This window comes from Pinus tabuliformis, chromosome 8, assembly GCF_031772625.1.
Source record: "Pinus tabuliformis cultivar Carrire ecotype Pingquan chromosome 8, CPIR1, whole genome shotgun sequence".
Classification (NCBI taxonomy): domain Eukaryota; kingdom Viridiplantae; phylum Streptophyta; class Pinopsida; order Pinales; family Pinaceae; genus Pinus; species Pinus tabuliformis.
Window position 1 is genome coordinate 427731441 of NC_142294.1, and position 15817 is coordinate 427747257.

The 15817-nt window shown below is 41.1% G+C and overlaps 1 protein-coding gene across 2 annotated transcripts in view; it reads right to left on the minus strand.

Annotated features, from left to right (window-relative positions):
* Positions 1 to 15817, minus strand: part of LOC149235880 (uncharacterized) — a 239828-nt gene that overhangs the window by 43016 nt on the left and 180995 nt on the right. For both annotated transcript variants that reach the window (XM_089372261.1, XM_089372260.1), the window contains exon 5: positions 912 to 995. In XM_089372261.1, the coding sequence (XP_089228387.1) occupies positions 912 to 995 (84 nt within the window). The remainder of the gene's footprint in view (positions 1 to 911; positions 996 to 15817) is intronic.

A 15817-nucleotide genomic window follows, 5' to 3' on the forward strand; every position in this document is an offset into this window, starting at 1 on the left:
CCTGCTAGACTATGTGGTAACACATCACACATGCAATATGTGGGGTAACACAACCAAATGCTACTTAGAATCAGTGCACTGAACTTTTTTGGGGGCAAAGTGGACTTTAGAGTTTAATGACATCTGTAAGTTATGATGAGTTGTAGCAGCTAGAGGAAGTCAGCACTGCTAGATATTAAATTATTGTAAAAAGTGTGATTGAGTAAAAGATAAGTATAAAAGATGTTGCAAGCAACAATGAGTGGGAAAGTTCTCACCTTTCAAAAGAATCTAAACAGAAAGATGTGGAGAAAAAAATTTAATCAATGCTTTTTGGGAAAGCACTACGAAGGTTTTAAAGCATGTGAACCAATGTTGATATGTTTCGCATGGTTGATAGAAACACCCCTTCCATGGATTTTGTTTATGAGAGCATATATCATTGTAAGAAAGCTAGATGTTTCCTAAGTTGGGGATTATGCTGGCTTGGTTATTTCAAGGAACCAAAATAATACTGTTATAAGGATAACAAGTAAATAATTTTGTGATAAATTATAAAATTAACAACAAACATTATAGCTTCATATTGGAGCAAGGCAAGAAGATGCAAGTGATCACAAGGGCTATCTCTACTCATTTACTAAAAGTCAGGCCTATGTTTTTTCAATGGACTCTCCAAAATTATATGTTATCCTCAATAGCCTTCAGACATTTGGACAACTAGAAGAAATCCATTTTGGAATTAGTCTTATGATCCACCATACTAGATTAGCTGAAGGAAGCAACACCAACTCCAATATAACATAGAATTTGTTAATCAGAAATTTATAAAATCCACACAAACAAACAGAATATCAATTTCTGATATATTAAAGTAACGATAACATTAATAGTAGTTATATAAGCATCCACAAAAAAACATCTGTGCATACCTGTGGAATATCTGTGGTGACAGTGCCGGCTTTGGGATTTGGCATAAGTCCACGAGGACCCAGTAACTTCCCTAAACTTGCAACCTGTAAGCATAGTTAGTTAAGCAATCAGTTAGTTCCCAAAGGAAAAAGAAGAAGGAGAATAATACGAAATGGATAATAAGATAAGACAATTTTATTAATGTCTAAAAACTAGCCACAAAAAGTAGGTCAATGGGACTAATAGGTACAACTAGTGTAATTACAATGTGGGAATCTGAAAGCAACTCCTAGATCGATACTGAAAGCAAATTGATAAAAAGTAGAAAACTATGAACTACTAGTCTAGCAAAACATTTTAAAGTGCAAGTACAATGATACAACAAGAATGCTAGGGAAAGGAGATCTCAGTGCTGAGAAATAGAGAGAGAGAGAGATGTCAGCGACTCCTAGATCAATGCTGAAAGCAAAATGATAAAGAACTGACTGCCTAGCAAAAAGCAAAAAGCTATAAACCAATAGTCTAGCAAAAGCATGTGACAGTGTGAGTACAATGATACAATAAGAATGCTAGAGACTACAGATGTTGGTGCTGACCAATAGAGAGAGATGTTCCGTTGATCTTCTCCTAATACTGGGAGTTCATTTATATCATCTCAGGTTTGTTTATTGGTAATTTATGCAATAAAGTTGAAATCCAACTCTGGCTTAAGTTAGAAATTTATAGTTTAGGATATATTAATTGAAAGAAGCTAATGCATAACAAATGTGGGAACATTTCCAGCGAATAGAAAAGGAATATTAAAATTGCATCATGCTTAATTTAAGAAAGATATTAAATCTAATTTGCCTATGTAGCTAATGCATAACAAATGTGGGGACATTTCCAGCGGATAGAAAAGGAATATTAAAATTGCATCATGCTTAATTTAAGTAAGATATTAAGTCTAATTTTCCTATGTAGCTAATGCATAACAAATGTGGGAACATTTCCAGCGGATAGAAAAGGAATATTAAAATTGCATCACGCTTAAATTAAGATATTAAGTCTAATTTGCCTATGATACAAGAACAAGTGAAGTTGCACTGCAGTTAATTAGTTATAAAATCTTGATCCATGAATATCTCTATAAGCTTTGATATTTATCTCTATTGGTGACCCAATCCCTTATCATCATTTGTGTTACATATGACCCAATTCATTCCACTATAACGACTATTTATTGTCACAGGAAGAAAATGTCAATGCATAGCAAGAGAATGTAGACCTTTTACTCAATAAATATTTTCTTTATTCAAAAGTAGGGTCCAACCCATGTGCAAAACAACGAGTCTTAATAGATTTAACAAGGAACACCATTCCACTTTGACAAATTATCAGTGATGCAGATGTGGAGCTATCAATTAATTTTCATATAATACATTCACACAAAATTTCCATCAACATGCCTAAAAAATGGGTTTAAGTTCTAAAATCACTATCGTAATCTTCTTCAATAAGAAAGACATTTTTTTTGTTTTAATATAGCGCCTCTCCTGCTTATGTTATTTGTTTCTATAACATAAGCAGGAGAGGCACCAATAGTGCCTCTCCTGCATTGCAGTTAATTAGTTATAAAATCTTGATCCATGAATATCTATATAAGTTTGTTATTTTTATTTCTATTGGTGACCCAGTCCCTTATCATCATTTGTGTTACATATGACCCAACTCATTGCACTATAACGACTGTTTATTGTCACAGGAAGAAAATGTCAATGCATAGCAAGAGAATGTAGACCTTTTACTCCATAAATATTTTCTTTATTCAAAAGTAGGGCCCAACCCATGTGCAAAATGATGAGTCTTAATAGATTTAACAAGGCACATCATTCCATGTTGACAAATTATCAGTGACGCAGATGTGGGGCTATCAATTAATTTTCATATAATACATTCACACAAAATTTCCATCAACATGTCTAAAAAATGGGTTTAAGTTCTCAAATCACTATTGTAATGTTCTTCAATAAGAAGGACAATTTATTTGTTTTAATATAGTGCCTCTCCTGCTTATGTTATTTGTTTCTATAGGCGTTTAACAAAACACATGTCAGAAGTGCCAAAGAAGTCATCCATGGATTCACACTGTTACCTCTCTGGCAGTGGGGGTACATAGAATTTTTCAATGCATCATTCACAACCATTGTAAGCTGAAAGTCACAAGTACCTTGCTGGGCTTCTCATGAGGACTCGTGGTTTTATGGGAGCCTGCAATTGTAGGGGTGATCACCAGTGTATGGGTCAGTCCAACCCGTGTCAAGGTGCACCTCAGTTATTCCACATGGCTAGTGTCTATAGAGTTTGTAGGTGACCTTGGTTTTGGTGCAGTATTACTCATGACAGATCTCATGGCATAGCAGTCTCTTGTGACAACTTTCATGTTTCTTGAGGCAATTCATGATTCCCAATGCAAAATGATCCAAGTGGTCAAAAAGTCAACCTAGTCTCATATTATAGAGCATGATGAGAGGATTCCATGCCACATGGAATTTTCCCAATCTGAGCATCTGGTGATTGGTTACACTTACAACTAAATCAAACTTGGTCAACAATACAAGAAAAGTTTCCAGGGTGGATTTTCAAGCAGATCATTGGTTGTTTATGACATCTATGACATCAAAAGTGGTCTACTCTATTAGAGGAACAAAACCCACATTTCTGATTTTGCAAATCCTCAAGGGCATTAGAGATCACCAACTTGGGCATGATGATGTGGCAGGACAGGTTTCCAGGGGACTTAACAGGGGCAAATCTTCACAGAATTTGATGTGTAATATATCAAATGCTTGGGTAATAGTTTCAGCATTAGAGCTCCAGCAGGGCATGATGGCGTGCTGTTAATTTTAGGTATGTTCTATGCTTAGAGCAATTTATTTCAATTTTCATAGTTAGCTCCATACCTTTTCCAGATTAGCAATCACAGCAGCATTAAAGTAAACTGCAGATAGAACATAACCATAAATCGCAGAAGACAAGCCAAAACAAGCGGACACAAGATGTGGCACTAGCCAAGGACAAACCCCAATGTGGGGAAACCGTTGATCAATTCTTCTTATATGTTCTTCAATAGTTCAGCAGAGAGAGAGAGAGATAGTATGTTTACAACAGAAGTTAACACTTTGACTTATCTAGATAAGTGCATAGATCATCTCTAAGTAGATGATACATGCTGCTTCAAATAATTCTCCAAGGTGACTCCTTCACCTATCGTTGTGCTGCATTTCGTCATCATGCTGCACCTCACCACATTGCACCATGCTACACCCATAATCACTATGCTGCATCTCATCACGCTTCATTAATCATGACTATACCCATCATTGTACTACATTATGTGCCATTGCTGCACCATGTTGCCATCCTGACCTATGTGTTGGCTGCACCTTGCTTGCTTGTTGTCCCTTGCTTGCTTGTTGTCCCTAGCATGCTTGTTGTCCCTAGCATGCTTGTTGTTGCATGCTAGTTGTCCCTTGCATGCTAGCTGTAACATTGCATGCTTGGTGTATTTGCTGCTAAGTACCATACAACTATCCCAATGTTAGTTAGTTGTCCCTTGCATGCTGCTCTCCTTCGAAGACAGATGTTGCAGCTGTTCTGGCAGTTTCGGTAATTTCGACTATTCTCAGCAGTTCCGACTGTTTCCGGCAGTTTCGGCTTTTCCGGCTTTTTCGGCAGTTCCGGCATTTCCAGCTTTTTTGACTTTTCCGGCTTTTCCAGCAGTTTCGGCTTTTCTGGCTTTTCCAGCAGTTCCGGCTTTTCCGGCAGTTCCGTCTTTTCTGACAGTTCCGACTTTTCCGGCTTTCTGCCCTCTGGATCAGGGCAACATTATTCCTTAGGATCTCTCCTCCTACTAAAACCCAAAGACAAGTAGAGAGAGGAAGAGATCCCAAGTGTGTTGAAATGACTTGAAGGCCACCTTTATTTATATTAAAACGTTGAGCACATGTGGGGTTTATTTGGTTGTTGGCTGACCTTGACAAATTGTCTTATAACGCAAATAAATTCATAATTCCATGAATACTTATCGAAATCGGATGATCTTTAGATCAATCCTACACCTCTCGATGAGAGGGATCCAAGAAAAATATCAGCTGCCATAAATAAGATGACCCACATGGAGTTTGGCCCTAGTTGCCAATTTTAACACTCCCTCTCAACTAGGGAGAACTCCATCCGTTGATCCATATGTCCGACTGTACTATCTCTGCCATCAGTGCCCTGCATTGCTATGCTCTACTCTGATCTGTTGAGCTCAACTCTGCTCTACTCTGCTTTGATCTGCTGAGCTCTGCTCTGTTGAGCTCTGCTTTGCTCTGCTCTGCTGAACCATGAAGAAGAAGAATTGATCGAGAATGTCTCATACCATTCTCTATTGACCCGAAGTCAGTTTCATCTAAAGAGAGTGTGTCACATCACTCTTACTAACCCGAAGTCAGTTTTATTGATCCCAGATCAATATCACAAGAGAGTGTCTCAAACCACTCATACTGATCCCAGATCAATGTCACAAGAGAGTGTCTCAAACCACTCATACTGATCCCAGATCAGTTTCATTGATCCCAGATCAATGTCACAAGAGAGTGTCTCAAACCACTCATACTGATCCCAGATCAATGTCACAAGAGAGTGTCTCAAACCACTCATACTGATCCCAGATCAGTTTCATTAATCCCAAATCAATGGAGGTCATCCTAGCATAGGGAGTACGGTAGATACAGCGATGTGTCCATCGATAGTACTACTATGGTCCCTATCTTCATTTCCCTACTCATTGATCAAATGAGAGGTACTTCCCATGAGTCCCAGACTGCATGGTTAGGATGCCTCGACAGGAGAATTAATCATCCTGTCCACAGGAGAACAAATCATCCTATCAGTGGATGCCACGGAGAACTAATCATCCAGGCCCACAGGAGAACTGATCATCATGTTCCACAGTCGCCACGGAGAACAAATCATCCTGGCCCACAGGAGAACTAATCATCCTGTTCCACAGTTTCCACGGGAGAACTAATCATCCCGACCCACAGGAGAACTAATCATCCTGTTCCACAGCGCACCACTAGGGGAGGGTGAGTCGCCATGTGGTCATATGTTGCTCCAGTAAGTACCCCAAGCCCCCCAGAGCTCAATGCATGCAACATGCAGGACCCTTATAGGAAGGTCTCTCAACGACTCCAAGTCGTTCGGGAAAGTCATAGATTTGACCTTTCCCCGGGGCTTTGACAAAATGTCTGCGACCTATACATCAGTCTCAATGCGATGGAGCCTCCTCGCTCACCGACATACCATATCGCAGATAAGGCAGTATCTGATGTCTATCTGCTAGAGCAATCATCAAATACAGGATTCCTCAATAATCGAATCCCCCCTCTGGTTGTCACAGAGAATCACAGTGGTATTCATCATGTGTACAAACAGCTCACTTAAGAGCTTCTGCAACCATGCAGCTTCGGCGGTGCTTATAGCAACCGACTTCTATTTCCTGCTCATCCATGATATCGAAGCAAAATCCAAAGAGAACCAGCACTGAGAAGCGCTCTAGTGACCCTCCACACTGCCTGCCCAGTCAACATTCGAATAATCATGCAGTTTCATATTTCCGGCAGTGTATCTCAATCCATGAGAGATTGTGCCCCGAAGATATCTCAGAAGATTCTAGGCACCAATCCAGTGAGGCTCAACCAAATATGAGCTCACCATGCTAACTGCAAAACATATGTCTGAACGGAAGTTCACCAAGAACGTCAACGCGAATGCGTTTATGAAACTCAGAGGCATTTCCCAAATCTGGTCCGACATCACTACCATATAACTTCTAAAAGCTAAGATCCTCGAGGTAGTCATAGGCTTGCAGTTTATCATTCCACATCTGGAATCCAACTCCCTCTTACTTCTGCAAATGAGAGGGTCTGCACCTATCAGAAATAGGTCGTCCTCATAAGGTGTTGGTATGAGAGGTCTATCATCCACAACCTTTAAACAATGGTTTGGATCGGCTTCACTCTTAGTGAATCTCAGCTTCATCTGACAGCTACCAATCCTCTCATACTACGCCCAGGGTGTTTTGCTTCAAGCCATAGAGGGCTTTCTTCCCCCTGTATACATGAGATTCCCGATCATGAATCTCAAACTCCTCGGGTTGTTCCAAACCTGTGGACCTGCTGCATGAGGGGAATGGTCCCCTTATAAGATTTTCCTTCGGTACATCTCAGACATGTACCTTCATGCTCTTTCTGAATTCAGGGATCCCTATCACCATCTGACTCATAGACCTCCGGTGCTATGTGTCAATGGACATGGTCCCCAGTGGACTTCCATTTCCGAGATGGACACCAAGTTCTTCTTGCGATCAGGTACTTGATGACCTGCATTACCTATCATTCCTTTGATCATTGAAGATGTCCCTGGAATGATTGTTATCATCATCAAGTGATGTGTCCCTGCCATTCGAACACTCCTCCACATAATGGCCAAACTAGTTATCTGCCTTTCCTTCCACCCTGAGATCCGGTCTTCCGATGAAGTGATCTTTAGGTAGGCCATATTTCACTGCGCCATTATGATAATATTCTCTACTTCGACTTCACCCTTGGTGAATTTGAAGAGGGATGAGGAATCCACTGATCCTTTTGTCCTTTCCCAACTGTCTTCGGTGAGTGCTCTTTCACTCTTGCTTGGGCATTGTCTTCACCTCGGCTCTGATACCATGTTAATTTTAGGTATGTTCTATGCTTAGAGCAATTTATTTCAATTTTCACAGTTAGCTCCATATCTTTTCCAGATTAGCAATCACATCAGCATTAAAGTAAACTGCAGATAGAACATAAACATAAATCGCAGAAGACAAGCCAAGACAAGAGGACACAATTTGTGGCGCTAGCCAGGGACAAACCCCAATGTGGGGAAACCCTTGATCAATTCTTCTTATATTCTTCAATAGTTCAACAGAGAGAGAGAGTACATATACATTAGAAGTCAACATTTTGACTCATCAAAATAAGAGCAAAGATCTTCTCTATGAAGATAACACATGAGGTGGCTAAACTGAATTCAGGTAAAGACTTACTGCTTCCACTGATCCTCCAAGGTGACTCCATCACCATGTTGCACCCATCACTATGTTACACCTCATCATCATGCTGCACCCGTCACTGTGTTGCACCCAATCACTGAGCTGCTCTCATCACTACGTTGCTCCCATCACTGAGTTGTACCTCATCATCATGTTGTACCCAGCATGTTGCTCTTCATCATCATGTTGCATCCTTCATGCTTGCACTATGTTGTACCCTTCATTGCACTATGTTGTGCCCATCATACACTCAATGCATACTGCAATACATCATCATCATGCTGCTGCAATACATTCTGATGTTGCTATATATTTATGTTGCACTTAACATACTACATCCAATACAAGCAGTCACATCAAACTTCAGTCCTTGTTCTTGAAACCCTTAACACAATCTATGATGTTGGCTATGGCCTGCGGCCTAGCCCAGCAGCAAGTAAGGTTTACATACAATACCTAGCTATCTTTACCCTTGAACAGCAATGTCTTCCAATCAGCCTTATTACTGCACAGTCATGCCCAAAACAGATCTCAAATGTGCCACGTTGTCATCTACAGCAATGTGACATAGTGATATGATTACTTTAGCTAACTTTCCTTACAGCGTCCAAGGGTTCCTTCCTTATAGAGATATGGACCTTTTTAACTTCATCATTTGTGGTTTATAGGGTCCTCTCCAACTGCGGTCAAGATGACCTCTTTGAGGGCTGAGACTAGGGCAGTATTGACCCTACTTTGACTGCAGTTTGAAGCACAAATGACAATTGCTAGAGACCTTTATTTTGGGGGCTGTAACCTTCACCTTTCACTGCGGCTAGGGCATATAGATGCCTCTTTGAAACTTAGACTGAGTGTTTAGAGTGTGGATGAGGAACCTTTTAGGCAGCGTATGGTAGCTCTCTTTGACAACTAGAGATCCCTTAGGACTGCGGCCAAATCTTCTCATTATCTGCGGCTAGGTTAAGACTATAGTCCTCCCAATAGGACTGCGGCTAGGGCTTGTTGCCTTCATGACTGCGTATTAGTTAGGGCATCATTAGGCCAGCAGTTAGGGCTTCTCCATACCAGCGTTAAGGCCTCTTCTTGGACTGCGTAGGAGAGCCTCCTTTAGGGCAGCGTAGGTGCCTCTATCTTCAACGTGATACTCATGCTCCATGACTGTAATTTGGGGCAACGTATAGATCTCTTCAAACAGTGTCTAGGGCTAGGGCAAACCCTCTAGGGCAGCGTATCCCTTTTAGATCTCTCCTACCACCAAAACCCAAAGACAAGTGGAGAGAGATCACAAGAGATGATTAACCAAATGACTTGAAGGCCACCTCTATTTATACTAAAACGTTGAGGATAGATGGGGGCAATTTGGTTGCTGGCCGACCTTGACGAATTGTCCCATAACACAAATAAATTCATATCTCCATGAATACATGTCGGAATCGGATGATCTTTAGATCAATCCTACACCTCTCGAGGAGAGGAATCCAAGAAAAAAAAACAATTGCCATAAATAAGTAGACCCACATGGAGTTTGGCCCTAGTTGCCAATTTTAACACTCCCTCTCAACTAGGGAGAACTCCATCTTCTAATCCATCTGCCAGACTGTACTATCTTTGCCATCAATGCCCTGCACTGCTCTGCTTTGCTTTGCTGAACTATGAAGAAGAAGAAGTGATCGAGAATGTATCATACCATCCTCTACTAACCCAAAGTCAATCCATATAAAAGAGAGTGTCTCATACCACTCTTACTGACCTGAAGTCAGTTCCAATAAAGAGAGTGTGTCATACCACTCTTACTGATCTGAAATCAGTTCCAAATAAAGAGAGTGTATCATACCACTCTTACTGATCCGAAATCAGTTCCAAAAGAGAGTGAGTTATATCACTCTTACTGACCCAAAGTCAGTTCCAATTGATCCCAAATCAATATCATCCTAGCATAGGGAGTATGATAGTAACACAATGCGTCCACCGGTACTACTATGGTCCCTATCCTCATTTCCTATCCATCAGTACTACTATGGTCCCTATCCTCATTTCCCTACTCATTGGCCGGATGAGAGGTACTTCCCATGAGTCCCAGACTGCATGGGTAGGAAGTCTCAGCAGGAGAAGGACGAACCACTCATCTTGCCTACATGTCGCCAGGGGTATCCCAAGGGAAAGCTGAGCCACTCACCCTGTACACAACAAATCACTAAGGGAAGGTTGAACCACTCACCCTATGACTATGTCTTAGCAAGAGAAGGATGAACCACTCATCCTGCCTACATAGCAGACCAATAGGGGAACGCTAAACCGCTCATGCTATGGTTGCTCATCACTCCAAGATGTACCCCCCCGAGCTCCCAAAGCTCAATGTCCATATCATACAGGACCCTTAGGAGAGAGTCTCTCCACGACTCCTAATCGTTCTCGGAAAGTCAAGAATTTGACCTTTCCCAGAGGCTTTGACAGAATATCGGCGACCTGCACATCAATCCCAACGCGATGGAGCCTTCTTGCTCCTCAATGTACCATATCCCAAATAAAGTGGTACTTGATGTCTATATGCTTGGAGCGATCATAGAACACGGGATTCCTCAACAATTGAATGCCCCTCTGGTTGTCACAGAAGATCACGATGGTATCCAGCACGTGTCCAAACAGCTCACTAAAGAGCTTCCACAACCAGACAACTTCACACGAGGCCATACTTGCAGCTATGTATTTGGCCTCAGCGGTGCTCAAAACAACTGTCTTTTGCTTCCTGCTCATCCAAGATATCGAAGTAGAACCCAAAGAGAACCAGCACCCAGAAGTGCTCTTGCGATCCTCCACACTGCCTGCCTAATCAGCATCAGAATAGTCATGCAGCTTCACATTTCTAGCAGTGTATCTCAATCTATGAGAGATTGTGCCCAAAAGATATTTCAAATGATTCTTGGCACCAATCCAGTAAGGCTCAACCATATATGAGCTCACCATGCTAACTGCAAAACATATATCCTGAAGGGGGTTCACTAAGAACATCAATGCTAGTATGAGTTTATGAAACTCAAAGGCATTTCCCAAATCAGGTCCAGCATCACTATCGCATAACTTCTTAAAGTTAGGCTTCATCGAGGTAGTCATGGACTTGCAGTTCACCATTCCAAATCCAGAATCCAACTCCCTCTTACTTTTGTAAATGAGAGGGTCTATACCTACCAAAAATACATCGTCCACATAAGGTACCAGCATGAGAGGTCTATCATCCACAACCTTAAAGCAATGGTTTGGATCGGCTTCACTCTTAGTGAATCTCAGCTTCATCGGATAGCTATCAATCCTCTCACACCAAGCTCAGGGTGTTTGCTTTAAATCATAGAGAGCTTTCTTCCATCTGCATACATGAGATTCCCGATCATGAATCTCAAACCCCTCAGGTTGTTCCAAATCTGTGGACTTGCTACATGAGGGAAATGGTCCACTTGTAAGTTTTTCTTCAGTACATATCGGACATGTACCTCCATGCTCTTCTTGAATTCAGGCATTCTTGTCACCATCTGACTCACATCGGGTAGGGCCCCATAATAAGCAGACCTTCGGTGCTATAGAAGAGATGTGTCAACTGACATGGTCCCCAATGGACTTCCTGTAACTTGATACAAATTGCCAACCTTGAACTCAAAAGCATCTTTAAAAAATTCTTATCCACACACATACCTTTCCATCGATGAATGCCACCTTTGTCTTCCATTTCCAAAATGGACCCCTAGTTCTTCTTGAGATCATATAAATAAAGAACTTGTAAATGAATTGTGTTACCCTCATTCAATTGAGGGGTAACATTCCCTACACCCTTTCTGGGATAGGTGGCATTGACTCCAAGTATAATCTCCACGATTGTTTCCTTCTCTATCAAATTAGAGAGAGCTTCTTTCTATCCGATGAAGTGCCTTGAAGCACTACTATCAATAAGCTAGATTCTCAAAGAGTCTGGAGGAGAAGTAGTGGAGAGGGCCAATATAAGATAATACTCCTTTAGCTTATCAGAAACAACATTTGATTCTTCATACCTGGAGTTCCTTGCTTTCTTTGAAGAGTCAGCCATTTCCCTGATGACCTGCATTCCTTTTTCCTTTGCCATTGTACTTGTCATTCCTTTGATCATTGAAGATGCCCCTGGAATGATTGTTATCATCATCAAGTGATGTGTCCCTTCTATTTGGACACTTCCTCGCATAATGGCCAAACTTATTGCAAGCAAGGCATCTACCTTTCCTTCCATTCTTAGATCCAGACTTCCCATTAAAGTGACCCATAGGTAGGCCACCAAATGCTTCCGCTGTGCCACTTTGATAATCTTCTTTGCTTTGACTTCAACCTTGGTGAATTTGACGAGGAATGAGGAACCCATTGAGTCTTTTGACCTTGTCCAACTGTCTTCAGTGATTGCTCTTTCACTCTTGCTTGGGCTTTGTCTTCACCTCAACTCTGATACCATGTTAATTTTAGGTATGTTCTATGCTGAGAGCAAATTTACTTCAATTTTCCATATTAGCTCAATATCAATTCCAGATTAGCAATCACATTTAGCATGATAGTAAAATGCAGATAAAACATAAACATAAATCGCAAAAAACAAGCCAAGACAAGAGGACACAAGATGGGGCGCCAGCGAGGGACAAACCCCAATGTGGGGAACCCTTGATCAATTCTTCTTATATGCTTCAATAATTCAACAGAGAGAGAGTACATATACATCAGAAGTCCACATTTTGACTTATCAAAATAAGAGTAGAGATCTTCTCTATGAAGATAACACATGAAGTGGTTGAACTGAACTCAAGTGAAGGCTTACTGCTTCAACTCATCCTCCAAGGTGACTCCATCACCATGCTGCACCCATCACTATGTTGCACCTCATCATCATGTTGCACCCATCACTATGTTGCACCTCATCATCATGTTGCACCCGTCGCTGCGCTGCACCCAATCACTGAGTTGCTCTCATCACTATGTTGCTCCCATCACTGAGTTGTACCTCATCATCATGTTGTACCCATCATGTTGCTCTTCATCATCATTACGTTGCATCCTTCATGCTTGCACTATGTTGTACCCTTCATTGCACTATGTTGCACCCATCATACACTCAATGCATACTACAATACATCATCATCATCCTGCTGCAATACATTATGTTGCTGCTATATAATTATATTTATGTTGCACTTAACATACTGCATCCAATATAAGCAGTCACATCAAACTTCAGTCCTTGTTCTTGAAACCCTTAAATAAATCTATGCTACTAGCTATGCCCTGCGGCCTAGCCCAGCAGCAAGTAAGGTTTACATATAATACCCAGCTATCTTTACCCTTGAACAGCAATGTCTTCCAATCAGCTTTATTACTGCACAGTGATGCCCAGAACAGATCTCAAATGTGCCACGTTATCATCTACAACAATGTGACATAGTGATATGATTACTTTAGCTGACTTTCCTTACAGCGTCTAAGGGTTCCTTCCTTACAGAGATATGGACCTCTTTAACTTCATCATTTGTGGCTGATAGGGTCCTCTCCAACTGCGGTCAAGATGACCTCCTTGAGGGCTGAAACTAGGGTAGTATTGACCCTACTTTGACTACGGTTTGAAAGACAAATGACAGCTGCTAGAGACCTTTATTTTGGTGGTTGTAACCTTCACCTTTCACTGCGGCTAAGGAAGATAGATGCCTCTTTGAAACTACGGATTAGACAGAGTGTTTAGACTGTTCATGAGGAACCTTTTAAGCAGCATATGGTAGCTCTCTTTGACTATAGTCCTCCCAATAGGACTGCGGCCAAATCTTCTCATTATCTGCGGCTATGTTAAGACTATAGTCCTCCCAATAGGACTGCGGCTAGGACTTGTTGCCTTCATGATTGCGTATTAGTTAGGGCATCATTAGGCTAGCAGTTAGGGCTTCTCCATACCAGCATTAAGGCCTCTTCTTGGACTGCATAGGAGAGCCTCCTTTAGGGCAGCGTAGGTGCCTCTATCTTCAACGTGATACTCATGCTCCATGACTGTAATCTAGGGCAGCGTATAGATCTCTTAAAACAACATCTAGGGCTAGGGCAAACCCTCTAGGGCAACGTATCCCTTTTAGATCTCTCCTACCACCAAAACCCAAAGACAAGTGGAGAGAGATCACAAGAGATGATTGACCAAATGACTTGATGTCCACCTCTATTTATACTAAAATGTTGAGGATAGATGGGGGCAATTTGGTTGTTGGTCGACCTTGATGAATTGTCCCATAACACAAATAAAATTCATATCTCCATGAATATATGTCGGAATCGGATGATCTTAAGATCAACCCTACACCTCTGGACGATAAGAATCTAAGAAAAAAATTAGTTGCCACAAATATGTAGACCCACATGGCGTTTGGCCCTAGCTGCCAATTTTAACAAATATGCTTTTAGAATTACATGTCAGACTCTACTAGGGTTTGTTGCAAACCCCTAGATTTTATCATCAAATATAAATCATATCAATAATCGAAAACAATATCATCATGTCCTAGAATATCAATTTCTACTAGGGTTCTTTTACAAACCCTAGAATTCACAAACTAAAACATGAGTATCAACAATTAATTTAACATACTTGCATATACATATCTAGGATGTGTTACCACTCAAATTAGCTGGGATCCTAAACGGGTCCCTATGAGGGCAACTGTTAGGTCAAGGGCAACGATGGAGACTTAGCCCATTGTCACAACAGTTAAGACTCCCTACTCTTTACGGACTTTCATCGATGGGAGGAGACCCGATAGTTGGGATGTCGCTTATAAAGTATAGATCAATGAAGGGGCAGAGTGAGCCAAATGATTCCCTTTTTAGAAAAGTTTGAAGGATAGAGCTTGCTTGCTCTTTAAGCAAGGGGCTTGACCTTCTAGGGAAATGGGATGAGGATTGGAGGGTTGAGGTAGAAGTATAAGACCTATAAACGATGTTCTCAATGCCTAAAACCTTTTTGAGAACTTGGATTCTCAAGTAGTCCTTGCTAAATAGGCTTTGGTGAAGAATGTGACCACGCAAGGCCAAGTGGACCCAGCCCAAGTTAGGGGATGGATTTTGGCAACCAATGATGCTCTTAACCTGGCCAAGGTGAAGGGAAAGGATCAAACAAGAATTTTCTACCAAAGATGCCAAATTGTTCCTTATAGGTTCTAGCCTTCGAAACACCTAGGCAAAACATGATCCTAGAGCTAGGGCTTGGGGTATCCAGAGATTCCACCATCAGAATTGGTTCAAATTTGGAGGAGAACAAGGGGACCCACCAGCGCAGTTGTATCTAGGATATCGAAGTTTTCTTGTGGCTAGTCTCCCAGGAAATTGATGTCCAAGAAGATCTAATGGGTCTAGAGTCTAGACCTAGGAAGGAAGGGGAAAAGCGTAAAAAGACGGTAAAAATGATCACCCTTTTTGAGGGATCAGTGCCTAATTCACTTGGGGATATGGAATCAAGGATAACAATGAAGAAGGATTTAGCTTCTTGTTCAAGGAGGCTCCAAAAGTCAACTTCATCCAACGTTAGAGGAAAGAGAAGAACAGTGACTTTCAAGCATTTATACTTCATACAAATGGTGCAAGCTTATCAAGATAACCTGATCTCTAAGACATTTCATTCATCTAACAATGGCCTATACAAAGAATAAGGTAAATAGACACATAATTCCACATTTCGTACATGCAGCAATTAGCCCTAATTATAGCGGAATTCAAATGTATGCAGCAACAAGGAAAATAGCGTTAAATTTGCACTTATAATGTTAGAGATTATAT